This window comes from Sciurus vulgaris (assembly GCF_902686455.1).
Source record: "Sciurus vulgaris genome assembly, chromosome: 1".
NCBI lineage: Eukaryota > Metazoa > Chordata > Mammalia > Rodentia > Sciuridae > Sciurus > Sciurus vulgaris.
The window spans coordinates 150525573-150553236 of record NC_136461.1 but is presented as its reverse complement, the minus strand read 5'-3'; the positions used below and the strand labels follow the sequence as shown (position 1 = coordinate 150553236).

The window sequence follows — 27664 nt, the reverse complement described above, 5'->3', positions numbered from 1 at the left end:
ACATAAATTGCTGATATTGATATATATTTTTTTCCAGAATGATTACCATTTATATTGTTCCTAATTTTGACTACTTTTGATTGAGATAGCTTAAATATTCCTTCAATTTTAAGAAAGTCAAGGTACTAAGTGAATAATAATTAAATGGTCTTTAACTCATTTTAGCTGAAAATAAAAATCAACACATACATATCATAGGCAAGTTGGTGCAGAAAAATATAAGAACAAAAGATGTTAAACACAAATAATCTTGCCAAAATGATATGCACTGTGAGACAGTTTGAGGACTTATGATACAGAGCTTAAATTCTAGATCCATTCATTGTGGTGACCACAGGCAAATTACTCAGCTTCTCTAAGCTTAGTTTCATCACCTATAAAATGAGGACATAATATCCTCCTTTGGGAGTTTTTCTGAAAATTAAGATATAATGCTTAAGAATTGAGTGTTTAGCACTATACTATACATCTATACTATATTGTATACTATAGATTCTGTAACAAAATGAATATATCTTATACTTAGTTTCTCTAGAGAAATCAGCAACTAAATTATGGTATATTCAATCAATGGAAATTTATGCAGCCACTAAAAATAATGAGGTAAATCTATATGCACTAACTTAGAAATATTTCCCAGATACGAATTAAAAATAATATGCACTAATTTCGTTTTAAAATGTGCATGTGCATATATACATGTATATAAAAGAACTAGTACAATATGATGGATGGGTGGATGGATAGATAGATAGATAGATAGATAGATAGATAGATAAACAGATATAACAAAAGTCTAGAAGGTCACATGCCAAAATGTTAAGAATGGTTTCTGAAGAAAAAGAAACGAAGGGAGTTTCACTTATCCTTTTCATTTATGCCCTGTGTGAATGTGTTACAATGAAATAAATTATTTTGTAATTTTTTAAAAAGCTAGCAGGGTCTTTTTCCATCTCAAGAAAATTCTAATTTTAAAAAGAAAAAAATTTAAATTACAGAACTGTGGTATATATACACAATGGAATATTATTCAGCCATAAAGAATAATATTATTGCATTTGCAGATAAATGGATGGAATTGGAGAATATCATGCTAAGTGAAATAAGCCAAGCCCAAAAAACCAAAGGCCAAATGTTTTCCCTAATAAGTGGATGATGATATATAATGGGGGTAGCGAGGTGGGGACTGAGAGAAGAATGGAGAAACTTTAGATTATGTAGAGGGAAATGAGAGGGAGTGGGGGTATGAAAAATGGTAGAATGAGACCAACATGATTACCCTATGTACATATATGATTACAAGAATGGTATGAATCTACATCATGCACAACTATAGTAAAGAAATGGTGTACCCCATTTGTGTACAATGAATCAAAATGTAGTCTGTAAAAATAAATTTTTTTTAAAATTACAGAACTGTTTTATGAAGCCTTGAAACTTGACAACATCCACCAAAGAGCAATTTCAAACTTAAATTTTTTTAAAAAATAGGCCATTTGAAACCTTCCAATTGTGCCCATGTTAAGACAGGTCCACATTACTGCAGCTCTGAAGGATTTGTGAGATTGATCTGAACCTTCTGGACTCAAGGGATTAATTGCCTTAGAATAACCTTCTAGATCTCCCCTGGCTTTTTTCCTTTGGACCTTCTGGTTCTTTTAAAAATTGACCACTTCAACTTTCTTTTTGCAGAACAGCAATCCATATAAATCTCTCAGTCTCAGCTGCCCAGGGTCACACAAGTAAACAATTATAACTGTAGTCTTTTCTTAATTCCTAAAGGAAATCAATGATGAGAGAACAAGCTATTGCCACAAACCACAGGGTTTCCCATGATATTGTTGGGATGGTGCCATAAACTGACCAAAATATCAGAGTTGCTGTTTTCAAGATATGGGTGAATTTTGTTTGTAGATCAAGCAGAAGTTCTTCATGTCAATTTGACTTATTCACTAGAGAAGAGACAATAACTAAGAAGAATAAAGGATATGACTTTAAAATGACTTTGGAAAGTCAGCACAAAGTAGTTGTCACTAATCACTTTATAACTTCACAAGAAAATGTACTCTTCCATGGGCAACATGGAAATCCCCAGGAATTCTTATAAAGTTCAACAAAGGGATTCATTGGAAGGTGAATTTGAAGGGGAGGGAGCAGAATTGAGATCGTGAAATTATTCCAGTGTAAGAAGTTCAGTTCTGTAAACTTTTCCTTTTTAAGTAGGACATAGGGGATGAAGTGAAATCTGAAATCAACTAAGTCATTTAGAATACTACAAAATACAGTGAATAAATTCAAAGAGCAATTATGCTGAAAAATCTAAGCTAACACCAAAAGAAAGCTTACAAAGCCAATATCTAAGCAATATTTTTGTAAGTCCTTAACCCTTTATAAATAATAAAAGACCAGAAATAAACAAAACATAAAACAATGATGCCTGATTACTTTATAAATATCTTTGGAGTAGTGTTAGTAATGGAAAGATGATATCTGAGTCACAGATTCAGTGAGGAGCCATTTTGGATCATTCAAACTGGGGCCAGAGAGACATGCCTGTATCCTCAAATTACCACATCAGTCCTAGATGAAATAAACAAGCTTGTATCTGATGAAAGCATCTCTTGCATAGGATCTTACAACACTGGTCAAGGATGGACTCTTTGATGAAGTTATATTTGAGCAGAAAATCAAATGAAAGGGATATATTGTGCAGATATGGGGGGCGGGGGTTGGGGAGTACATTCCATGCTCAGGGAAAGATGACTGTAAAGGTCTGAGAAGAATAGGCTAAACATTAGAGAAGGGAAAGAAGATTGTATCACTAGAACCAAATGAAAGATGCTGAGAGAAATAGGTCACAAAGTTACAAAGGTAAACTTTTGTGAGTAGATGATGTCCAGTTTTGTGGGCCAGATTGAGAGATTTAATTCTAAGGATGCTGGAATATATCACTGGAAGGTTTGGGAAGTGAACAGGCAAGGGGAAAAGAGCAGATGTCAGCAAAGACATCATGGTTTGGATCTAGAACGTCCTCCAGAAAGCTCATGTTAAAGGAATGCAGCAATGTTCTGAGGTGAAATGATTTGATTTTGAGGGCTCTGACCTCATCAGTTGATTACTCCATTTGATGAATTAATAATTTGAATGGACTACTAGGTGGTAACTGTAGGCAGGTGGTATGTGGCTGGAGGAAGCAGCAAAATGGAAGTCTTGAGGTGAAACTGGATTCTCCACTTCTATTGACAGGTGAGACTGGAGTTTCTCCACTTCTGCTGGCAGGTGGGGTCTGCCTAAGGTCGCAGGCCTCTGCAGCCAGAAGTGTTGCAGCTCTTAATGGCAGGCTATGGCCCCCAGTATTGCAGCAGACCCCAGCAGCTCACCATCAATTTCTTCTTCTTTCTGGGTTTTGTGTGTGTGTGTGTGTGTGTGTGTGTGTGTGTGTGTGTTTTTTGTTTTTTTGCCCTGCTGGGGATTTGAACCCAGGGCCTTGTGCTTACAAGGCAAGCACTCTACCAACTGAGCTATATCCCCAGCCCCTCTTTCTGGGTTCTTATCTCCAGAATTCAAAGGATGAAATCTACCAACCAGAATGAGTGAGTGTCAAAGTAGGATTTCTTGAGGATTAGAAACAGGAAAAGACTTCTTGTAATGCAAGGGGACACAACAGCAGGTTTTCACCCACCAAGTGGACTAGTCTGGGGGTTAACATAGCACATGGGTCACTACTATTGATCCAAACTTATGCTAATTGGGGTTTGGAAAAGTAATAACACTATTGGCTATGTGATGGGCTGACAGATCTGACTCCATGAAAATGTTATAGGCCAGACTCTAAGGGAAATGACTAAACAGACTCCATTTTGCTCTGAGATTCCATGTTATGTAGGAAATAAGCTTCTCCCATGGGAACACCCCGTCTCTGTGCCCATCATCAGTTACTTGGTGTGACATGTTTAATAATATACAATGGCAACTCCTATGTAGTAAAGAATTGCTCTCTTTTGATTCCTATTGCTCCTATGTACCATGTGAACAGTGATTTTGTGGATGTTAGTAATCATTCTTTAGTTTGTACCTACCTCTGTCAATGATCTCCTGATGTTAATGTGTAATTTCGAATCATAGCAACAGACACTTATGATTAATGTGATTTTTGGTATAAGAACCCCTACAACCCTGTGGTCGGGGCTATTCTCCCAATAGCCATTTTTTGGGGCATTGTGTGAGACAGTCAGTCGGCTGGCTTAATAAACACTCTCAAATTTGGACTTCTCAGTGGTGATCGGTCTGTTCTTAAGTCGCACCCTATAACAGTTAGCTCTGAATCCCATTCAAATTTGCCTTGGTTCCGTTTTCTCCCAGATTGGAAGTGGGAGGTTGAAGTCATTGAATTGTGCATGCTCAGTGAGGTGTTGCGCTGCGCACTACATGGAGTGCTTTTCTGTGGCAGGCATCTACTCGGTGTGCAGGCCTGGTTGAGGTTGGGTGACAAGTCGGCTTGCCCCGGCTCACTTCAGGGTTCAGACCCACAGCAGCATGATGGGCTCCCCAACTTGCTGTGGCCACACTCTGCCTCTTCGCAGCTCCCTCACACACACACCTCTTGGGAGGAACCAGTAGGCTGGCTGCATGGCTTGGTGGCCTGGGAGCCATATCAGTAGGTCACTAGAGGTATGGCCTGGGAGACTATATATGACCCTCGTCCCTTCCCCACTGCCCTCTCTGCTTCCTGGCTGCCATGAGTTGAACAGCTTTCCTCCACCAGGCCCTCCCACCATTGCGGAAAACCGCGGCTGCTTGCCGATGGGCTACTTCAAGAGGCTCGCGCTGCTCTTACTGCTCTTACGAAAGACCGCAGCTTCTTTGCCTGGCGGCTCTAAGCGACTCTGCTTATGGAAAGCCACTTCTCGCGCTTTCGGCCCGACCAGCGGGACAGAAGACACGTACTCTTTAGAAGTTCATGAAGCAGCTTCCCCTTTATTCCAATAACACCCTCAATATATAAGCAGTCTCATGCATAAGCAATTGTAACCAGATATGTCCATCCAATCCTGTTAAAGGTCAAGCAGTCACTCCCTCGAGCATACATACAAAGTATATCTGTCCACGTGCTAGGCAGCTGAACTGATTATCATGCAGCCAATTGTAAACGCTTCCTGCCGTTCTCCATGCATATGCAGAACGCCGTTTGCTCTCTGCCAGTCGCCATCTTTGAATGCACGTGGCATAACCCTGGGCCTTGGGTTCCGCCGCCACACACCATGATGTTTCTGAAGTGAAACTAGCCAACCATGGACTGAGACCCCAGAAATCATGAAGCAAAATGAATCTTTCCTTGTTTAGGTTTTTCCTGTCCATTATTTTAGTCACAGTGATGAGGGTATGGTATGGGTTAGAGGTTGTGATGAGATACATAGAGCCCAAAGAGAAACAGGACTCAAGCCCAGGGCTAAGGTCAAAAGAAGAACTGCCCAGCAAGGCAGCACTGTCCCCTGCCTCACCTCCAATGACTCTCCCCATCACCTTCTATCTTCCAGGTATACTTGTAAAGCTAGTTGAGAAATCAGCCTGGAGTCAGACTGTTAGACCCAACCCCAGCTCTGACACTCAGTATGTACTATGGTTTGGATCTAGAATTCCCCCAAAAGTTCATGTGTTGAAGGTTTGTGACCCAATGTAGAAATGTTCAAAGGTGGGACTTTGGAGAAATGATTGGATCATAGCTGAATGGGCTATTGGAAGATAGAACCTACTTGGAGAAAGTAGGCCACTAGGGTGTGACTTTGAAGAGTATGTTTTAACTGAACCCTCCTCCCCTCATTCCCTCTCTCTGTTTCCTGGCTGAGCAATCTCCACCAGTTGCTCCTGCTGCCATTATGTTTTGACTCACCTCAGGTCCAAAGCAATGGAACCAGCCAAACGTGGACTGAAACTTGAGCCAAAATAAATCTTTCCTCCTCTAAGTTAATTTTCTCAGGTATTTGTCACAGTACCAGAAAGCTAAAAACACTGGATATATAACTTGGAATTTTAATTTAATACTTTTTCTGTGCTTCATCTTCTCCATCTATAAAATGATCATACTAATATCTACATCTTAGATTGTTGTGAGAATTAAATGCAAAATGCCTAGAAAAGTACCCAGTAACTGATGTGATCAGCATTATTAACTGCTACCTAGTAGTATCATTACTAGGCATTTTCAACATCCGGACTATGCGTTAATTGTCTCAGCTCTAGTCCTTGACACCAGCTCTTTCCTATGCCAGAAAAATACTTTGTTAAATTAGTTCCAAGCACATCTCCCAATTCTCAGCCCCAATGTCACTCCTCCAGCAGACCTTTCCAATTCCCTACGATGACATCTCATCTCTGCACCACTCAAGACTTCCCCTCCAGTAGTGACCCCATCATATTTCACAATAGTCACTTGTTGTTTGTGTTTCCCTCTAGATTAAAAACTCTATGAAGGTAGGAACTGTACTTGTTTATCTTTTCACCCCCATTTCTTCAAAGCTAAGCATAGAAAAAAGTAGGCACTAAATACATGTTGAAGTCTATTTATCTAGTAATCTTCTGATGTTGGTGAAATTCCACAAGGTAGAGAAGCTAGTGACCAAGCCCAGGGCTACATTATAATTTTATGGACCAAATTTTGCCTTCGTAGACACTTTTCCTCCATTGGAAATTTTTTAAATTATATTTTATAACTACCTTGGTAAAATGATGAATATAATCCAGACTGAATATATTATTCTATATTCAGTGTGTGTGTGTGTTTTCAGATGGGGTCTTGCTCTTGCTATATGTTGTCCAGGCTGCTCTTGGACTCCTGGGTTTAAATGGTCCTCCCACCTCAGCCTCCCAAGAGATTGGGATTACAGATTTGTGCCTCTGTACCTGGCTTATGTTTTTTATATTGTGATTGTTAAGAGAAATTAAAATTAAAACATTTTTGAGAGCCTTAGGCACTGAAACTTCTGTTCCTACTGGATAAATTGACCTGTAAGCATCAGTAATAAAAGGGTTAAAATTAGGGCATAGCTCAATGGTTCAGTGCACAGGAGGCCCTGGATTCAATCCCAACATTGGAAAAAAAAAAAAAAGTGGGGTTTTGGGAGAATTCAAAGCAACGAGGAACACAAAAAGGGAATGGGGAAAGGGCTACAATCTGAAATTAACCTGACTTGTGGGATAGGGCGGCAATGTAGCTGTGAAACAACTCTATTGCAAAAAAAATAAAGCTCTGACTCCAATTCATTAAACCAACAAATGGAAAGTCCAGAGTACAGGACAGGATCCAGGCTTGGTTGATTCAATAACTCCACAGAATCTGCAATTCGGGTCTTGTTCTTCTGGACCCGCCATTCCTCCCTCTACAGCATCAGCTTCTTGCGGAGGCTAACTCCCTTTGTGGTCATCGGTTGAGTATCAGCAGAAACAGCACAGCATCCCTCCTTGTTTACATCCAGTGAGACAGTCCAGGAATTTTAGTCCTTCCCTTCTGATCGGTCAACTTCAGTTATATACCTAACCTGGACAATAACAGTCCCTTGGGAATACCTCACACTGGCTATCCTAGCAAACCAAACTCCACCCTAGAGTAGGGATGTGGTATACAGCAGAACGAAATCAGGGAACAGGACATGTCTAATAACTCATTCCACAACTCCTGACCTCACCACTTCATGTGTATAATAAGGTAACAGGGCTGGGTATGATGGCACATGTCTGTAATCCCAGCAACTTGGGAGGCTAAGGCAGGAGGATAAATTGGAATCCAGCCTCAAAAAGACTATCGCAAAATTAAAAATAAAAAGGGGGTGGGGATGTAACTTAGTGGTAGAGCAACCCTGGGTTCAATCTACAGTGTAACAAAAAAAAAAAAAAAAAAAATCAAGGGACCTTTTGATGTAGGGGAGAATCATCTTAAAGGAGACAATTTGTGGAGGATATTTTTGGGGAAAGCAATGTACAATAACCAGTAAGCCCCAAGCCCACACTCTTTCCCTTAAGGGGTGAAAAGGAAGTAGCACCTGAACTGAGAAACATCCAACATCAGTTACAGAGAAATGGAGTAGAGCTGAGGCATAGGGGACTGTACAGGCCAAGGTCCTCAAGAGAGAGAGAGGATGGTGCACTCTAGAACGGAGAATGAGGGAGGGTACTGGGAGAAGGAATTGAAAGTGAAATAGTAGACATGACTGGCAAGCCTTCCAACCGCTTCCAACTTTATCCCAAAAGGAATAAGAAGCCATGGGGAGGCCTGTTTGTCTCTTTTTGCTTTGTTTTGCTTTCTTTTGTTTCATTTGTGTTGCAGTCACATGACTAGGACCTGTATTTTGAAAATATCACTGAGACTGCCTTTGTAGAGAAAAGCTGGAGGAGGTCCCTGAGCAGATGCAGGAAGGCCAACAAGGAGGTTGTGGAGTTATCCAGGGCAGCATCACTGGGGATCTGCCCCAGAGTAGTGGCAGACAGATGGGGAGATGGAGTCAAGGGATTCAAGAAGTTTCCACTGCCAAGGGGGTAAAAAATATTCAGTGGCCAATAATATTACCCATGCCTTTTTTTATCTTCTGTATTTCTGATGCTTTGACATTAGGGGTCTTGTTACCCCTGAAGGAACTGTTCTTTCCAGGGCTAGCTCATCCTTAGAGACAGCAATAAATCACTTGTGAGAACACCTTTCACATGCAAACCAGCTGATCCAGAGCACGTGCACTGGCAACCACCTCCTCAGTAAGATTCTCACACTCTGGACCACTTGTCAGAGACCAAGTACAGGACAGCCAGGAGCAGCCCCTATGCCCCTGAGCCTGCTGAAATTATTCAAACCAGCTAATCCTAAATCTCCTGACCCTACCTTGCCTGTCCTTTTCATAGAAAACAAAATAAAAGCTCTTGTTTCTCCTCTCTGTCAACCTCCAGACCAGCCCAGGGCTTCTCTGGGTGCCCTGGTAGCTCTGGGCAGCACATTGTACCATCTGTTTCTAGAGCTCCATAAGAATAAAAAGTCTTCCTTCATGACAGTCATTCCTGTATCCTCATCTTCCCACACCTGACTAACAGATTCCAGGTACTCTTAAAATAAGGACACTACTTTTGAAAAATAGAAATATACTCAATTTATTTTAATTGAAATGAGGGTGGTGAAGCCAGAATTGGGGACAGGCAGTTAGTGTAGAAATAGGGGATCGGGTCAAATCCCGAGGAAACAAGGTCATGAAAGTCATCTGCCTCTGGAAGTTGGAGACTGCCCCTGGGAAAATGGAATGTCAAAGATCTCTGGAGCCCATTGATTACCAAATTTACCTGCCTTTATCAAGGACTGCATCAAGGAGATGATAATTAATGCCCCGTGGGCCCTTATCTGCCTGAATCACCTTGGCCCTCCCTCTGCAAAACTGGGCCTAATCAGGGAGGCAGGAAGGAGAGATGGGGGGAGAGAACTGGAGAACAAATGAGACCTTAACCTATAAAACATATAGGGTGCGCTCACTTCTTGGGACTTTAGAACATCAGCCATGGCCACCTTCTCCCTCCCGGGAGAAGACTGTATTATTACTTTTAAATAAAACCTGTTTAATATTCCTGCCTTGGCATGCTTTTCTAGTGCTCAAACTTCAACATTAGAGGGAGCAGAACTTGTCACAGGTAAACGGTGGTATCAGTGGTGTGTGATGGTAAAATTCAAACAAAAGAGTTTTTCTTCAGTATGCCCAGCAATGGCTTCTGCAATACATCTGTATTGGCCCTAAAACAAAGAAAAAGAAATACAAGTTACATAAAATGTTAAATGCTGCACTTTCTAAAGAATTTTTTTTTTTCAAAACTGCATTTGAAGCCAAGGCTAAGAATGGCCTCGAAATTGTGATTCTCCTGCATCAGCCTCTTGAGTAGCTGGGATTACAGGCATGTGTCACAGCACCTGGCTTTAAAAAGAATTTCCTTCATGTCACATAATTAAATTGCTTATATTTTCTTCTGGTGGTGGGAATCGAACCTAGGCCTCATGCATGCTAGGCAAGTATTCCACCACTGAGCTACACCCCAACCCCGTTATCACTTTCTCAGTTTTCAAATGACATGGAATATTACATACCTTTGAAATCAGCCACTATACATTCTATTTCTTTCCCAATTAAAAGATGAGGAGTTGTGAGTGGTGGCACTTGCCTGTAAATCCTAGCAACTCAGGAGTCTGAGGCAGGAGGATTGCAAGTTCCAGGCCAGCGTTGGCAACTTAGGGATACCTTGCGTAAAATTTTTTTTAAAAAAATATTTAATGGAATGGAGATGTAGCTCAGTGGTAAAACACATCTGGGTTCAATCCCTAGTATAAAAAAAGAAAAAACTGAGGATTTTTACAATTTTTAGAAAATAACCTATGAGGTTGTCAGATATTCTGTTATTTGTAACAAAATAACTAAAGAATATGTGTTAATAAAATTTATTTTCAAATAGTTGCCAGAAGTGAAATATATAAAATTTCATTGCTAGTTATATGATACAAATATCAAAAATTACATTGGTATTCATTGAGGCAGTAGTTATTTTAAGAAAGGCCTGAATATTCAAGCTAATTTCCAAAGAAAATTTTTAAACAAAATTAAGACTGTAAGTAATGTGGTTTCCATTTGCCTAAATAATTTGTATAATTAGTATATTGCATGAGTAGTTATACAGTGTTACTGACTTACATACAGTGATTGAACAGTGCTTAATATGAAGACCATTCAACAGATTCATAATGAGCACACTCATTATTTATAGCCATGTATGCTAAAGAAAAAAATGATGAAAAAGAGCTAAAGATATGTGCAATTTTTCCATATTCTACAGAAAAAAAGAAATACCTAAAACTAAAATTTTTATTTGTTTGTTATTTTCACATTCCCACTGTGCTGGGGACTCGAACACGGGCCTCGAACATGCAAGGCAGACACTCTACATGATGGGCTATATCGCCAGCACAAAGCTAAAATTTTGAAACATTTTAATCTTGAATCACTATCTTTAGAGGTTTTAAATTGCTTCTTTCAAAATCTTAACATATCTGCAACTGCAAAAGGTTAAGAAAGTACAAAATAAATCTTGAAGAATACCTTAAGGAATCGTATTCCCTTGAAGGAGAATGGTATTGTTGTATTCACAGTCTCTACAAACAAAATGCAAAATATATCATCATTAGGAGATCTTTCTTTCCTTTTTTTTTTTTTTTTTTTTTCTGATAGTATGGAATGTCCCTTTATAGACAACACTGGCTATTTGCAGAGGCAGTCTCAAGTAAAAGTAGAGAAATAATGAATCTTACACACTGGCTAGTATTCTCCTGTGGCTACCTCTGCTCCCCAGAGCTCTCCCTTAAGGTATTTAAACTTTTAAGCCCAACTGGTCTCATTAATGAATGAATGAATGAAAATATGCATGATGTCAGGTTATATATGTACATATTTAATTATAGCTATTAGAGATATTGTTGCATCTTTACCTGGATATAATAGAGAAAATTCGTGTGCTACACCAGAACATTATCTAGACAGCCCATGCTCTCTCATTCCTGCAGAGCACATGCTCCCCCTTCTCTATTTTTGCATATCAAATTTCTGCCCACCCTTCATGATCCAGCTCAAAACTATACCTTTAAGAGTTCTCCTCTAAATTCTCATGATATGGCCAATGTACTTGCTTTGTTAGCTTGAGTGTTGATCAGATATATAAGTCTGTGTGATTGTCGCATACCTATGTATGTGCCTCTCTTTCCCTCCACCCTGCTCCATAAGGAGGACAGGACTACTTGATTCATCTTCACTTTCTGCATTGTCTTGTAAATGGTGTACCATAAATACTTACTCACATGTGAAAAGAAAGAAGAATTGTAGGTGCCCTGTCTTCTGGCATGAGTCATTGTTGCACAGATTTCATTTCTCAGCTTCCAAGAAGAAAATAACTCTAGAGCTATTTCTAGAAATGACTTGAGAACTGAACTTTAAGACCTCACATCCAAAGGACATTGCTCAGAGTCAGGATTGTGACCTGACATGACCACACCACACTGCGTAGCCTGGCTGACAGGATTACATATGGGGTCTCCTCAGTGCCTATCAAGCTCCATCTGCTCCCTGTAGTTACACTTATCTACACTTATTTAAATTGTTACTATGGCTTTGGCTTCTATTAAGTTCACTAAAAGTTGTTATAGATTCTTTCCTGGTTTTCTGCCTAATCAAGCTGTCAACCTTCCTAGGAGATACCCATATTTATTCTCACAGCAAGTGGTGCTGGGGACACAGAAGTCATTGGATAAATATTGGTTGAGGAATCCAAGATGGCGGATTAGAGGGAGGCTGCATTCCTTGTCGCAGAAGATATCTGTTTCTTGGTGAGGCAGTTTTTGCAGCTTATCGATTCCCGGCTGTTTACCCCATTTGTCTACTGTGATCACCTGCAGTTTGCCAGAATATTGACTACTTTTTGAGTGCAGATTGCTCACCGTCTGGCACCTACCATCTGCAATTTGCCTGCTGCTTGCCTGTCCATCGCCTTCCTTTCACCTATTCATCACCCACCGCCGGAGGTTCACCTCCCGATCTTCTGACAGCAGTCAGCAGACTGACCACAGACCGCCAGTGGAGCACCAGCTGCCTGCTCTTGCCTGGAAGTTCACTGTCACAGTAACCAACAGGTTTGGTTACACCTGGCTGCTGCCATCTTGAGACAACAGCCAGGGCTTGTGGGACCCCTGGCCGAACTGACTGAGCCCCATATCCAAGATCCTTCAGCCCAACCAATCACTCCCTGCCTTCAGGGCCCCCACATCGACTGACTGCTTCCCACCACCAGGACCCCCAGACTGACTGACTGCACCCTACCATCAGGACCCCAGACCAACTGAATGCATCCCGCCTCCAGGATCCCGCAACCAGATTGACAACACCCCACCTCCAGGACCTCCAGCCAACCACACCCACACCCCGAGCTGCAGCTCCCCATTTGCCAACACATTTGGAAGCTAGAGCAGCCATCTTGGATAATCCTGGAAGCTGTATCTCCCATCTTTAGGTGAGGCAATCCCATCCTGAGACGCCTGCTGGAGACTGGAAGCTCATTGTCAAGTACCTCTCCTACTGAAGACTAGGAGGTTTGAATATTATATGACTGTTACAGTGTGGATTTTCTTTCTTCTCCTTATTGAAAAATTTTAAGTTTTTATTTCTTTACTTGTCTCGCTCTCTTTTCCTTTTGTTTACCTGTTCCCCTAGAGTCTCTTTCTCCCTTTTCCCATGCTAACAACCAACTTCTTTTGATTATACTTGCACTCTTTCTATGATCTAGTACTTCTATATATTCTTTTCATTAACAGCTACATCCTACACTCCTCTGCATCCTCTTTGTCCTCCATTAGGAACTGCACACCTTATTGCAAATCTATTTGTTATACTGAAGATAATAATTGAACTCATTCTGTTTATTATGACAATATTATTAACATCTTCATAGGGGCTATTTGGTTTTGGGTTGTATACTCTCTGATCTGGGCACTGCTGATATTGAACTCCCCCTTAAAAAAAAGATTCTGGAAACCTATAGGGTCACTATAAGCCTATAGGGGGGAAACTGCAATACCCCAGATCTGCACTGCTAGAGGGGAAGACACATGAATGACATGAAAAAACAAGGGAAGAAAATGATCCAAACAAATCTAGATTCTACATTAATAGAATCCAGTGACACTATGATAGAAGAAATGTCAGAAAAGGACTTCAGATTATACACGATTAAAATGATTTGTGAAGCAAAGGATAAAATAAGAGAGCAAATGCAGGCAATGAATGATAATACTAATAAGCAGTTGAAAGGGCAACTGCAAGAAGCAAAAGATCATTTCAACAAAGAGATAGAAATTCTCAAAAAAAAAAAAAAAAAAAACGGAAATCCTTGAAATGAAGGAAACAATAAACCAAATAAAAATATTGGTTGAACTGCATGAAATTGAAATGAATTTGAATCTTTAGATGAATTGATATCTTTAGAAAAATGAATTGATATCTTTAGAAATCTCAAGGAAAAAAACGTATGTTCCTTATTGTTCTTTATTTCCAAAACCTTCAAAAGGTTGAAAATATTATTTTGGCTCAAGGAACAGAATAAGGGAGTAGAAATTATACTTCCAGGTACATCCACTGAAACTTTTCCATATAGAAAGAGTTTGCTAAGGAAAGCAAGAAGGGAAAATAGAATAAGCTGGATTTATTGTGTATTGCATATCAGGAGAGAAAAGCATTGAATTGGGGCACAGACAGAGAGTCAGATTCAGTGAAACAGTATAGGTTTGCACAAGAGTTAAATACTGCAGTCTTTCTCTGATTTCTTATTATCATGTGAACTCCTTCCCTCTGCCACACTCTTCTGCCATGAGGTTCTGCCTCACCTTGAGCCCCAAAGAATGGAACCAGCCTTCTATGGACTAAGACCTCTGAAACAGTGAGCCCTCAAATAAACTGTTCCTCCTCTATAATTGTGCTGGTTGGGTCTCTTAGTCACAGTTGTGAAATAGCTGACAAAACAGAAACTGGTACTAGGAGTGGGGTTGTTGTGATTAACCCAACCATGTGGTTCAGAAGCTTTTCAGCATTTTGGAATTGGTATGAAGAATTTTGAGATGCTTAGCAGTACAAGCTGGAAATGCTTTAGACTGTTGTAAGCAGAGTTTAATGGCCAATTCTGGTGGGAGCTCAGAAGATCAGAATGCCAATAGAAACATGGACAGTGAAGACAGAGTCAGAAAATGAGGACTCTATTGGAATTTGGAGTAGAGGTCATTCATGTTATGTTCCAGCTGAGAAGTTGTCTGCATTTTGCCCTTTCCTGACACTTTCTGTGAGACTGATTTTTAAAACAATGGACTGCTTAATCTGGTGGAAGAAATGTCTAGGCAGCATAGCATTCAGGAAGTGACATGGGTATTGCTGGCGGCTCTTAGTCAAGTTTATTGTGATATTCAGAAGCAGAAAGCAGAGCAGGAAAATTTGAAAACTTGGACTTCAAAGGCCAGAGTGAAACTGGGCCTAAGAAAGTTGCAGTTGTTAAAGACATCATTGCCACTAAAGAAATCCTGAAGACTTTGCCTAGAGACAATAAGAAAGATGACTTGAGGGCATCTTAGGAGATGGCAAGACACGCATCTCAGGCTCAAGGGAGTAAAAGTGAAAATTCTCTTGAGAAGAGATAAGTGGGGAATCCTTCTTGCACAAGGGGGCCCAGGAAGTTTTTTCAATGTACTTAGCCACCCAGACACTCAGAGGCTGCTGCAACCAGGGTCCCTGGAGGCTTGGCTACAGATTAAGATGGCCACAGACCTTGGCATCAACCATGTGGTGCTGGTTCTGCAGGAATACAGGATGCTGAAGTTAGGGGGTCATGGAGGCTTATAGTAAGATTTCAAAAGAAGACCTTGGGAAGCCAAGCAAAGTGCAGCAGGGTCAGAGTCCCTGTAGGCACTCCCTGAGAAGGCAAGGTGTGGAGATTTGAGGAGAAAACCAAAGCTACAGTGGAGACCACTGAGATTAAGAAATGCCAGTAACGTGGAACATTGGGAAAGCTGCAGGAATTGAGCAGAGACAAGCCAACAGAAAGGCCACTTGGGCTGCAACCAAGGCCACGGGGGTGGAGCTACAAAGCCCTTTGGAAAAGGCATCATGCCATGTGCTCCAGATGCCAAACACAGAACTACCGAACTTGTTTGCCCAGCAGGATTTTGGTCTTGCTTGGTCCCATCCTTCTTTCTAAATCCCTATTTTTGTGACTGGAAATGTTTACTCTGTACCTTTATATATTGGATACTTGTAAATTGCTTTTAATTTTACAGGAGCTTACAATGTGAGATTGCTTTGAGCCTCAGAGAAGATTTTAGACTTGAACTTTGAGCAATTTTGGAACTGTTGAGACTATGGGAACTCTTGGGAATGGACTAAATGTATTTTGCACTGTCAGGTGAATGTGAACTTTTGGAGGCCAGGGGAGGAAGTTATGGTTTGGATGTGGTGTCCCCCAAAAGCTCACATGTGAGACATGCAAGAAAAATCAGAGAAGAAATGATTGGGTTGTGAGAGCCTTGACCCAATGAGAGAAATTAATCATCTGATGGGATTAACTGAGTGGTAACTGAAGGCAGGTGGGATATGGCTGGAGGAGGTGGAGCACTGGGGGCGTGGCTTTGGGATATACATTTGTATCTGGCAAGTGGAGACCTCTCTTTCTGCTTTCTGATCATCATGTGAGCTGTTTCCCTCTGCCACACTCTACCACCATGAGGTTCTGCCTCACCTCGAGCCCCAAAGAATGGAGCTGGCCTTCTATGGACTAAGACCTCTGAAACTGTGAGCTCTCAAATAAACTGTTCCTCTTCTATTAAAAAAATATATATATATTGCAGTCAGATTCAGTGGCACACACCTGTAATCCCAGCAGCTCAGGGGGCTGAGACAGGAGAATTGCAAGTTCAAAGTCAGCCTCTACAACTTAGGAAGGCCATGTCTCAAAATAAAAAATAAAAAGGGCTGGGGCACCTATCTTGGACCAATCTCCTATTCCACTCTTAATGGGAAGTTAGTTTGGAGACTCTGCCTAGATTGAAAAAGCCAAGAGGGATACAGGAAGGACGAGGGGAATGAAAAGAGGCCCTTTTCAGTCCCTTCCCTACTCTTCCAAAAGGTATCTATGCAGCTCACTTGTGTTCCTATTCAGTTGTCCTGGAAAACCTGCAGGATGCAGGACCCAAGCCTAAGATGGTGTTATGAGTTGAACTGTGTCCCCGCCACCAAAAGATCTGTGGAAATACTGACCCCCAGCACCTGGAACTTGGCTTTATTTGGAAGCAAGATCTTTGCAAATGATCAAGTTAAGATAAGGTGATTGAGGTGGCCCCCAACCAATATGATGGTATCCTTTTCATAAATGGAAAATGTGGACATAGAGATATTCATGCATAAAGGGAAGACTACCTAAAGAGACACAGAAAGAAGATGGCCCTCTACAAGGCAAAAAATACCTGGGGCAACCAGAAGCTTAAGAGAGGACTGGAACAGATCCTTCCCCAGTGCCTTCAGAGAGAACAAGGCCCTGCTGGCTCCGCGAGGCACTAAGCAAATGAGTGAGACCCTGTCTCTCAATAAAATACAAGATAGGACTGGGAATGTGGCTCAGTGGTTGAGCGCCCTGAGTTCAATTCCCAGTACACACCCCCGGGGGGGGGGGAAGCAGAAGAAGAAGGAGGAGGAGGAGGAGGAGGAAAAGAAGGAGGAGGAGGAGGAGGAGAAAAAGGAAGAGGAGGAGGAGGAGAAAAAGGAAGAGGAGGAGGAGAAGGAGAAGGAGGAGGCAGTGGCGCAATGACAGCAGGTTAAGCTGAATGACACATCTTAGGTATCAAGAAAGTGAAACTTGGAAAATTTGATAAAATGTCAACATAATTCCACAGAGATTATATGAAATAATTATAAAACAATCATGCAAGAGAAATTTTTAACAAAAACAGTAGCTGCCAAGAGGATTTTGTTGTTGTTGTTGTTGTTGTTATTGTTATTTTCAAAGAGAAAGTGTGGCATATTGAAAGAGTCATGCATTAAGGATCAGGGGGCTACTTCACAACTAGTTCTCCAAACGACCATGGACATGTCAGACATTCATTTTCCTCAACTGTACAAATGACAGGAGTGTAGAATCAGGAACAAAATAATTCCCACTCTGAGCACTGTCCTTAAAATTACGTAAAGTGAGTTCACTCTCCACTTTACAGATGAGGTGAGGCTGAGAGAGGTTAAATAAGACTTGCCAAGTCACAGAGCTAGTAGGTGGGAAAGCTGAAATGCAGACTGAGATTTATGTGACAGGAACCTAGACATACATAATGCTGGCTCCATAATTTACATATGGCTTAGGGGTAGCAGACATTGGAAATATGATAGCAAGCACACTAATTTACTTAGAAACTTTTTAGAAAATTACTGCCCCATTCAGAGCAAAGTATAGGCCTTTCTGTTGTGAATTTTTATATTTCTCTCATTCCATTAATTCTCTACCCTCATTTTCTATCTTTTCTCCCATCTACATCTAATTTATGTTATATCACTAAATCTAATGCATGTAAACTATCTGAAATCCTCTTCTATTTTATTTTATAATTTATTTGTTTATTTTGGTACCAGGGATTGAACTCAGGGGTGCTTAACCATTGAGCCACATCCCAGACCTTTTTATTTATTATTCTGAGACAAGTTGCTTAGGTCCTCACTATGTTGCTGAGACTGGCCTCAAACTGGCCTCAGTCCTCCTGCCTCAGCCTCCCAAGTCACTGGAATTACTGACATTCTCTACCACACCCAGCTTAAAAATCCTCTTTTTAAATAAGACAAGGCACAAGTTAATGGTAAGTAATTATGTGGGAAAATAAACTGATAATAATTTTTTAAAGTTAATAAAACAGTATAAGATTTTCATCTAATAAGGATTTTCTTTAATTCTGTTTTTGAAATTATTATGCTGAATGCTAACAAGAAAGAAATTAAACTATTATATATTGCTGGGGGTATAAATATAAATCAGTTCAATCATTCAGAAAATAAGTTTGGCATTATGTAAATAAAACCACAAGGATATTGCAACCTGTTTAACCCTAGAAATCTCCCTGGGAGTTAGCCATAACTCTTTCTTCCAAGTACATGAATATTCAAATCTAAAATATAAGAAAAATCCTATACAGAAATATATTTATTTTAATATTACTTATAATAATAAAAATAGCAGGAGGAAACTAAATGTCTAGTAAAATGGTTAAGTAAACAAGGGCAGACCCTCTGAGGGAAATTTCACTGCATTATGCTTATACCCTGATTTTTTTAAAATACATGGAGTAAATCCCAAATAAAATAATTTTTAAGAAGAAAATTAAAACTCATAGTATGGTATACCTAAAACTACATAAACAATATGCATATGTTTTTTAAAACACAAGAAGGAAATACTCCAAAATGTTTTTAGAAATAGTATTGTGACTTACTGTCTCTATTCTCAGTTTTTGTAAAAAATTTTTTAATTTGTTCTAATTAGTTGTATATAGTCTTATAAGTATATAGTCTTTTAAGTTATTTAAAATACTAGTTTAAACTTACTAAGAAAAAAATGTGTTGGTTTGCATTAAGTCACCTTTAAGGCCTTAAACTCTGAATTTAATGATTTTGATAAAAAATCCAGGGTTGAAGTAAAGGGCGAAGACATTAAAGAAACCAATGTATCTACATATCAAAATCTAGTGAGATCTTATGAAAAATGATAGATGTAATGCTTAGAAAAAGGCAATGTATAACCAAAGGTAAATGTAAGATAATTACCTGAACAAGGTAAAAAATTTTAACATCCCTTGAAATGCACTCATAAAGTGTCATCTTAATAACAATTGGCTGCTAAGAATAAAACTTTACATAGAAATAAAGAAAAGGAACTTCACATTTTCAGTATATTTCATTTTCACAACATTCTTGTAAAGAATTATGTTCTGTTCCATGAGTAATATGAACCAAATATTTACCTCCCTTCAGAGCTCTGCAAATAGAATATTCATCATTGGATCCTTTGCAAATAACTTCTTTGCGTTTTGGCAAATTCATGGAGTTGACAGATGTATAGAGATTGAAATATAATTGTTTTAAATCTCTCCCTTAAAAAGAAAAAATTCTGTTAGCCCCTTAAATAAGAAATTCTCCTATACAGAACAGCATTTTTTGCACACTTAGCATGTGACCTAGACTTTTCCTACATTATTTCATTTGATCATCACAGCTCTCCAAGATGTGGGTGTTATTATGACCGTCAGGTTCTGCAAACCAAGTTCCAAGAGGACAACTCTGTGGTCAAGTAGAATGTTCCATGATAAGAACTATGGGGGAGGGGGAATGAGGGAAAAATAACAGAAGGAGATAAACATCATTACCCTATGTACAAGTATGGTTACACAAATGGTGTGACTCTACTTCGTGTACAACCAGAGAAACAACAGTCATATCCCATTTGTGTACAATGAATCAAAATAAATAAATAAATAAAAAGAACTATGTATGCCATGCCTAAAAGTAGAGAAACCTTCACAACTTGATATAGAAAACTATCAAAGACAAAAAATTTTGAGTTCTAGTCTCTTCTGCTAGAAAATTTGAAGGAAAGGAAGTGAAGACAATTAACTTATACCAACTTTTTAGTACTTTTGATGAAAGATTTCTTGTAGAACAAATTTGAATTTTTTATTAAAAATTAAATATATGGCTTTTTAATTTCTTCATGATCTTTCTATCACCAGTTAATGTGGAAAATTTCAGTAAATGATAAATTTGCCTAAATTCTTACAAAGTATTCAACTGGTCCAAATGGAAAAGATGTATAATCTTTTATAGAATAAAAACGATTGTTGTAACTACTACCTCGTTGAAAGTGTTTTCCTAATAAGGTCACCATGAATCATTGTAGACATAATTAAAAGGATTAATATCTAGAATATATAAAGAACTCAAAAAACATGACATCAAATAACATTCAATAAATGGGCAATTGAATAGACACTTTTCTAAAATACAAATGGTTAATAATTACATTAAAAGATGTTCAACGTCTCTAGTCCTCAGGGAAATGCATATCAATACTATACTGAGATTCCATCTCACTCCAGTTAGAATGGAAATCATCAGGAATACAAATAAGAACAAAGGCCGGAAGGAGGGTAGCTGGCAAGCAGCCTACAGCTGCCGCACCTTCTGGTTGGGTCAGTCTAGCACTCACTCATAGGCCATGCTCTTATGGGCTTCTCCTGAAATACCACACAGTCCCTCAAACCAGGCAAGTCCTATCTGTCCTGGGTCTCTTCTGGCAAGCAGCCTTTGCTTCAGGGGTCCTCATTGACCTGGCTGAGAGATCTCAAGGACGCACTTTTGTTGTGATGATCATCCTAATTCTCCTTCCTTCCCATTCACTTTTCTTTTTTGTTGTTTATGCTTTGGGTGTGTGTGTGTGTGTGTGTGTGTGTGTGTGTTTCTGGTTTTTTGTTTTTTTTGAGACAGGGTCCCACTGTATTGCCCAGGCTAGTTTCAAATTTGGAGGCTCAAGAGATCCTCCTGCCTCAGCCTCCTGTGTAGCTGGAACTGCAGATACATAGCACCAGCCCAGCCCCTTTCACTTCCCAAAGGTATCAGAACTGAACTCCAGTCTGAATGCTCTCCATGCTTTCTGTGGCCTCCTCTTCCCTTTATTATTCTCAGGCATTTCCCCCAATAAAACTCTAGGATGAGAGCCTTACTGCTGTCATTTCACTTATCATGTCATGTTATCTGCATATCCATCTGTCCTATTGCACTGAGATTCTTGAAGATCAAGAGAATGTCTTATCAATAAATTTATGAGGTCTATATAATTCTTGAAATATACCAAGTATTTACTAAGTATCTTTCCTGACCCTGTTGTTATGTGTGTGTGATGCTAGGGATCAAACCCATGGACTCACACATGACAGGCAAGTGCTCTACCACTGGGCTAAACCACTAGCCCTAAGTATTTTTTAATGAAAAAAATGAATGCAAAGACAAAAGAATCAAAATACAACGAAACAATTAGATGCAGGGAAATTAAACACTGAGAGATACTCAGAAATTAAAACACAATTCTTGTGAGATGTGGTGGTGCACATCTATAATCCCAGTGATTCGGGAAGCTAAGGGAGGAGGATACAAGTTCAAGGCCAGTCTCAGCAATATAGTGAGGCTCTAAGCAACTTAGAAAGACCCTGCTTCAAAATAAAAAATAAAAAGGGCTGGGATGCAGGGCTGGGGTTGTGGCTCAGTGGTAGAGCACTTGCCTAGCGAGTGTGAGACACTGGGTTGAATTTTCAGCACTGTGTATACATAAATAAAATAAAGGTCCTTTGGCAACTAAAAAAAATATTTTTTTAAAAAAGGGCTGGGATATGACTCAGTGGTTTCAATCCTGGGTACCCAAAACAAAAAACCACAATTGTCTATCATTCCTGAGTTCTATTTCCAGTTCTACCCCTGTGTCCTTATGTAATCATGAGTGTGAATTGGCCTAGTGACTTGCTTCTAAACAACAGAATACAGCAAAGATGGCAAGTATCACTTGTATAAATAGGTTACTTTAGATTGTCACTTCCATTTTGTTACCTGAATGTCCCCCTGGCTGGCTTTGATGAAACAAGAACCTATGCTGAAAAGGCCCATGTGACAAGGAACCGAGGGATGGCCAACGGCCAGGATTCACAAACTGTACTGTCAACAGGCACATGAGCTTAGAAGTGGTTCCTTCACTGGTTAGCCCACAGAAGAGACCACAGCCCTGGTCAAGATGAAGACTGTCGCTTGTTGGAGACCCTGAAGCTAGCACAGGCAAACCATGTCCAGACTACTGACCCACAAAGACTATGAGATAGTAGATATGTACTGTTTTAATGTTTTTATGTTACTATGATTGTAGTAATTTATTATATAACAATATACAACTAATACAAGTATATTTGGAACCCAGGGGTGTTTTAATGAAAAAAAAATTTAATTAAAAAAATGCAAAGACAAGGCTATCAAAATACAAGTAGAACAATTAGATTCAGGGGAACTAAAACACAATTGTCTATCATTCCTGAGTTCTCAACTACCTTTTTTTCTTGGATGCTAGAGGGCTAAAATTAGGAGGAAGGGAGGGTGTTTCCTTAAGCTTATTTGGGACCCTGTATCAAAATAAAAATTAAAAAGAACAGTCCTTTTCATTTTTTATTTTGAGACAGGTTCCTGCTAAGTTGCTTAGGGTATTGTTAAGTTGCTGAGGCTGGCCACAAACTTGCAATCCTCCTGTCTCAGCCTCCCAAGTTGCTAGAATTACATGCATGAGCCACTAAACCCAGTTATCATTGATATATCTTAAACCATTAACTGATCTACAGAAACAAACAAACAAAAAAAACTGTACTTACTTGGAATGTAGTAAACATGCAAAAATCCTTCAGTTCCTTTCAATGATATACAGGGTTCGGGTGTAATTAAAATAGGGAATTTAATGTCATCTAAACAGAAAAAAAGGATAATGTCAATAAGCATTATATATCACTTCCAATAAGTATTTATATTCTGATGATCATACCCCACAAACATGCCTTTTCCTTAAAATTATACAGTGACATCAGCAACATGGTAGAGTAGAAAACTCCTGGATTTACCACCACAAACACAATTCACAGACAAACTCCATTTGTTAAAAAATCACGAACTAATTAAAACTCTCCTGCATCCAGGAGAACACAAAAACAGACTCACCAAAACCATTAGGGAGATTTAGGACAGACTATCTCAGAGTTCCTTACCCCAGTGCAGCACTATATGACTAGGAAGAGACTTCCTAGCTTCCAGTCCCACCTAGGGGAGAGAAGAAATTGACTTGCAGATCCAGCACCCCATTTCTTCCAGGGAGCTCCCCAGATAACTGGATTCTTGGAGCTCACATAGATCAGTCTGCCATAGTCTAGTGGCTTAGGAGAAAATGAAGGCCATGGCTTGGGATGGTAGATACTATTGATCCTCCCCTCCGCTCAGAACATTACGAGCTGATGAAAAATCCCAGTTCTCAGCTTCTGCCTGGGGAGGGAAAGAGTTGAACCAAACAGCACCACAACCTCTCTGGGGATTCTGTCTCACTAGTCCTAGAGATCTGGCAAGTCTGGCACAGTCCAGCTACCTGGGAGAAGGTGAGGGTTGCTCGAGCTCATAGATGCCACCCCCGCCCCCAGGAAATATTGACTAAAAACTTCCCAAATCTGAGAAAGGAAAATCCAGAGAATCTGAAAGACCCCCAAATTAAATGGACTAAAAAAAAAAATTCATACAAGACACATAATAATCATTGTCACAAGTTAAAGAGAAAATTTTGAACATTCCAGGAGAAAAGAAGAGGAGGAGAAGGGGGGAGGGGGAGGAGAAAGAAAAAGAAGAAAGAAGATCCCTTAAGCTAAATTTATTCAACTGACTCAGCCAAGCTGTAGAAAGCAAAAAGGAATGGGGCTTGGGAATACTGGGCATTGAACCCAGGGGCTCTCTACCATTGAGCTACACTCCCAGCTCTTTTTATTCAGAGACAGGGTCTTGCTAAATTGTGGAACCTGGACTCAAACTTGTGATCCTCGTACCTCAGCCTCCTGACTTGCTTGGATGACAGGTGTGCAACAACAAGAGGATCTTTAATAGACTTCAAAATGTTAACATGAAACAAAAGGAGGGTAAGGCTATTTCAGGTTAGAATAATAGACATATAACTGAAAGGCTAGTGAAGAGTCTGACATGCATGGTGTGGAGGTCGCACCAGAAACCAAGCACACATGCTTGGCAGGGAAGATGGTATGTTGCAGCCCCCTGCATCCATAGGTTGAAATCCTAATGCCCAATGTCACAGAAAGGGACTACATTTAGAGACAGAGACTTTAAAGAGATGAGTAAGTTAAAATAAGGACATTAGTGTGACCCTAATCCAATCAAACTAATGTCTTTATAAGAGGAAATTTGGACACACAAAGAGACACCAGGGTGTGCTCACAAACAACAAAGGCCAGTTGAGGACACAGAGCAACAGCAGCCATCCGCAGGTGTCTCAGTCCCTTTTGTACCACTATAGCAGACTGTCAAAGATGGGGTAATTTATAAAGAACAAAAATGCATTTCTCATAGTTCTGGAGCCTGGGAAGTCCTGGGAAGTCTGGAAGTCTGGAGCCACATCAAGGTGCTGGCATTTGGTAAGTACCTTCTTGCTATGTCATCTCATTGCAAAAGATCAAGAAAAGGAGAGTGTGCTCTTCTATTTATTTTATTATTTCATTTTATTTCTTTTCTTGCCCCCGCCCCCTGATACCAGGGATCGAACCCAAGGCACTGTACCACTGAGCCACATCCCAAGTCCTTTATTTCTTTATTATTTGACACAGAGTCTTGCAAAGTTGCTAAGGCCAGCCTGGAACTTGTGATCCTCCTGCTTCAGCCTCCTGAGTTGCTGGGATTACAGATGTGTGCCACCACACCCAGCTCTATCTCATTCTTGTATGGGGCAATTATCCTAATTCCCCAGAAGTGTTTATACATTACCATTAGTGCTTTTCAGAACAGGCAAGACACACTCCCCCAAATTAAAATACAAAGAAAATACTGTGTTTAAATAGGCTTCTTTATTACAGAACTTCTCAGAACTCAAAATGCCTTTGTCAATCTGACTAATATGATTAGGTCACAGATCCTTTTTTCCCAAAATAATTTTAAAGAACTAGTGTTTTGGAAAGCATCACTTCCAACCATCCTGACATCACTAGTGAGTAGAAGAGGGCAGCCAACCCATGGTGAGCAGCACAGTGGAAAGCACCAAGCCAAAACAGCCGTCAAGCCCTTCAGATCCCAAACACTTGCCGATGAGAATTGTGGGAGGGAAAACAATGAGACACCAGTTAACAGCAACAGGATATAACCAATTTTAAAAAGTCAATATTACTTTTTCTATGTGACCCTGTTTTAAAATCTTTACCTCACAGCAATTTTTTTAAAGTCGGCTCTAAAATCACTTTCACTATAAAAGCTAGGGCATAGAGAAGCTAAGTACTTTGCTCAAGGTCACACAGCTGGAAAGTGACAGACCAGGCTTATGTTGGATTAGGAAGATGATATCTAAGAGCCCTCTAAAATCACACCCTCGAGCAGAAATCACCTCCAGGAAGCAGCTAGGATTGTTCTACCTTCTCAGGAAGAAAAAACAGTTATTCTTGAGGTTGAGGCAAAAAACTCAAAAGCAAACAGTTCTCCTGAAACTGGGAAGAAACTGAAACTGGGCTCAAGGTAGGGACAACTGACCACAGAGAACAAACAACAGAAGCACTTGGAGGTCAAGCACAACAGGTCAGAGTTTCATGAGCTCTGTGAGGGGTCAAGAAGATGCATGCTTTTCCTCTGGGCAGCAGCGGTTCTGGCTACTGGAATAGGAGGACATTTCATGTGTCCCAGCAGCAGAGAGTTTCTTGTGAAAACTTCCTTCAAACAGTTGATGGGACAATTATTAGTTGTTGCTGTTTTACTTACCACAGTAGGTATATTCCATGGTTGCATCAGAGGAGTTGCAGGACCAGTGTTGCTCCTCAGGTTCAGTAAGTATGGAAGAAAACAGGGTAGAAAAGAGCATAAATGACAACATGATTTGATAGCTCCAAAACTTTAAAAATGCAAAAAGGATCGGTAACAAATCACCAGACTCTTCCTTCCAGTAAATAGGAAAGATTTAACTTAGTCACCAGTCACATGATTTCTGAGTTCCTATCCAACTGTTTCCTCTTTCTCTGTGTATGTGCAACTGTGTGTGTGTGTGTGTGTGTGTGTGTGTGTGTGTGCGCGCGCGTGCGCGTGCCTGTGAGAAAGAGAGAGAGAGAGAGAGAGAGAGAGAGAGAGAGATTTAAGCCCTTCCTGCAAAGAGAGAGAGGGAAATGATTTAAATGTACTCTTTTTTGAACACTTGATGCAAATGAAAGCAACCAAAGCTTTAAAACAAACAGACACTTGCCAGACAATAGCAAAGAAGCCACCTGTTGAGCTCCTTTTAAATCTCAACAGATGCACTTTTTCCATCTGCATTGCTGTTCTAACCTACAGCCTCTTTATTTTTATTTATTTATTTATTTGTTGTACCAGGGATTGAACTCGGGGGCATTTAACCACTGAGCCACATCCCCTGCCCTTATTTGTATTTTATTTAGAGACAGGGTCTCACAGAGTTGCTTAGGGTCTCACTAAGTTACACGGTTGACTTTGAACTTGCTATCTTCCTGCCTCAGTCTCCCAAGCTGCTGGCATCACAGGCGAGGCATGTGCCACTGCCCCCAGCCCCCACAAACTCTTCATACAATTTTCCATGGCTCAGAGAGTTGGACCTTCAGATCTGAACTGAAAAGTTTCACACACGCTCTTTCTGCTTAGCAGCGGGTTCAATCACAAGTACAGAACAGGCTAGATGACCACCCTACAGGGGACACCAGCTGTAGTCTGTGCTCTGTGTGTGGCCTCACCAGTCTTGAGTATGCACACTCACCTACAACAAATTAGAGCCACGGGGAATTGGTTTGGTTAGGTTAGGTTAGGCTCCCTACAGTATGGTATTGGGAATTGAATCCAGGATCTTGAGCATGCTAGGTAAGTTGCTCTATCACTGACCTCTACCCCCAGTCCTCAAGAGAATATTTTGAGTCCCAGTAATAAAATGTCAGTATGTTTATGTATCATGTATTTCATTACAAAACTCACATTATTTTAGAAAAACAGCTATTCCTGCTGGGTACACCTGGAATCACAGGAACGCAAGAGGTTGAGGCAGGAGGATCACAGATTCAAAGCCAGCCTTAGCAACTTAGGGAGACCCTCTCTCAAAATGAAACATTAAAAGAGCTGGGGATGTGGCTCAATGACTATGCACCCTGGGTGCAATTCCTGGTACCAAAAAAAAAAATTAAGAAATAAAGGAAGGGAAAAAAAAGCATCTGTTCCTTTTAGATGCTTTGCTGAAGAAATTGTTTAAAGGGAGTGGTTTAGGGTTAGTAGCATTACTC

The 27664-nt window shown here is 40.1% G+C and overlaps 1 protein-coding gene across 2 annotated transcripts; it reads right to left on the bottom strand.

Annotated features, from left to right (window-relative positions):
- Positions 1-9389: 9389 nt before the first annotated feature.
- LY96 (lymphocyte antigen 96) lies at positions 9390-26397 on the bottom strand. 2 transcript variants are annotated; one of them, XR_013765912.1, is made up of 6 exons: positions 26151-26397; positions 23021-23110; positions 19586-19714; positions 11109-11161; positions 10704-10785; positions 9390-9757 (listed from the first exon to the last, which is right to left on the bottom strand). XR_013765912.1 is itself a non-coding variant. In XM_079152128.1 (5 exons), the coding sequence occupies exons 1-5, from the start codon at positions 26260-26262 to the stop codon at positions 9671-9673; spliced, it is 471 nt and encodes a 156-aa protein (XP_079008254.1). In that variant the 5' UTR covers positions 26263-26388; the 3' UTR covers positions 9390-9670. The 2 variants fall into 2 exon arrangements, 1 of the variants encoding a protein (XP_079008254.1); XM_079152128.1 differs by lacking the exon at positions 10704-10785 and having other exon boundaries at positions 26151-26388.
- Positions 26398-27664: the final 1267 nt, after the last annotated feature.

Excerpts from the sequence above, each read along its gene's own strand:
- LY96 (XM_079152128.1), bottom strand. The coding sequence starts at position 26,262 with ATGTTGTCATTTATGCTCTTTTCTACCCTGTTTTCTTCCATACTTACT. Across the intron at positions 11,162-19,585 it reads TTGCAGAGCTCTGAAGGGAG|AGACTGTGAATACAACAATA; the intron begins GTAAATATTTGG and ends TTTTGTTTGTAG. Across the intron at positions 9,758-11,108 it reads AGGGAATACGATTCCTTAAG|GGCCAATACAGATGTATTGC; the intron begins GTATTCTTCAAG and ends TCTTTGTTTTAG.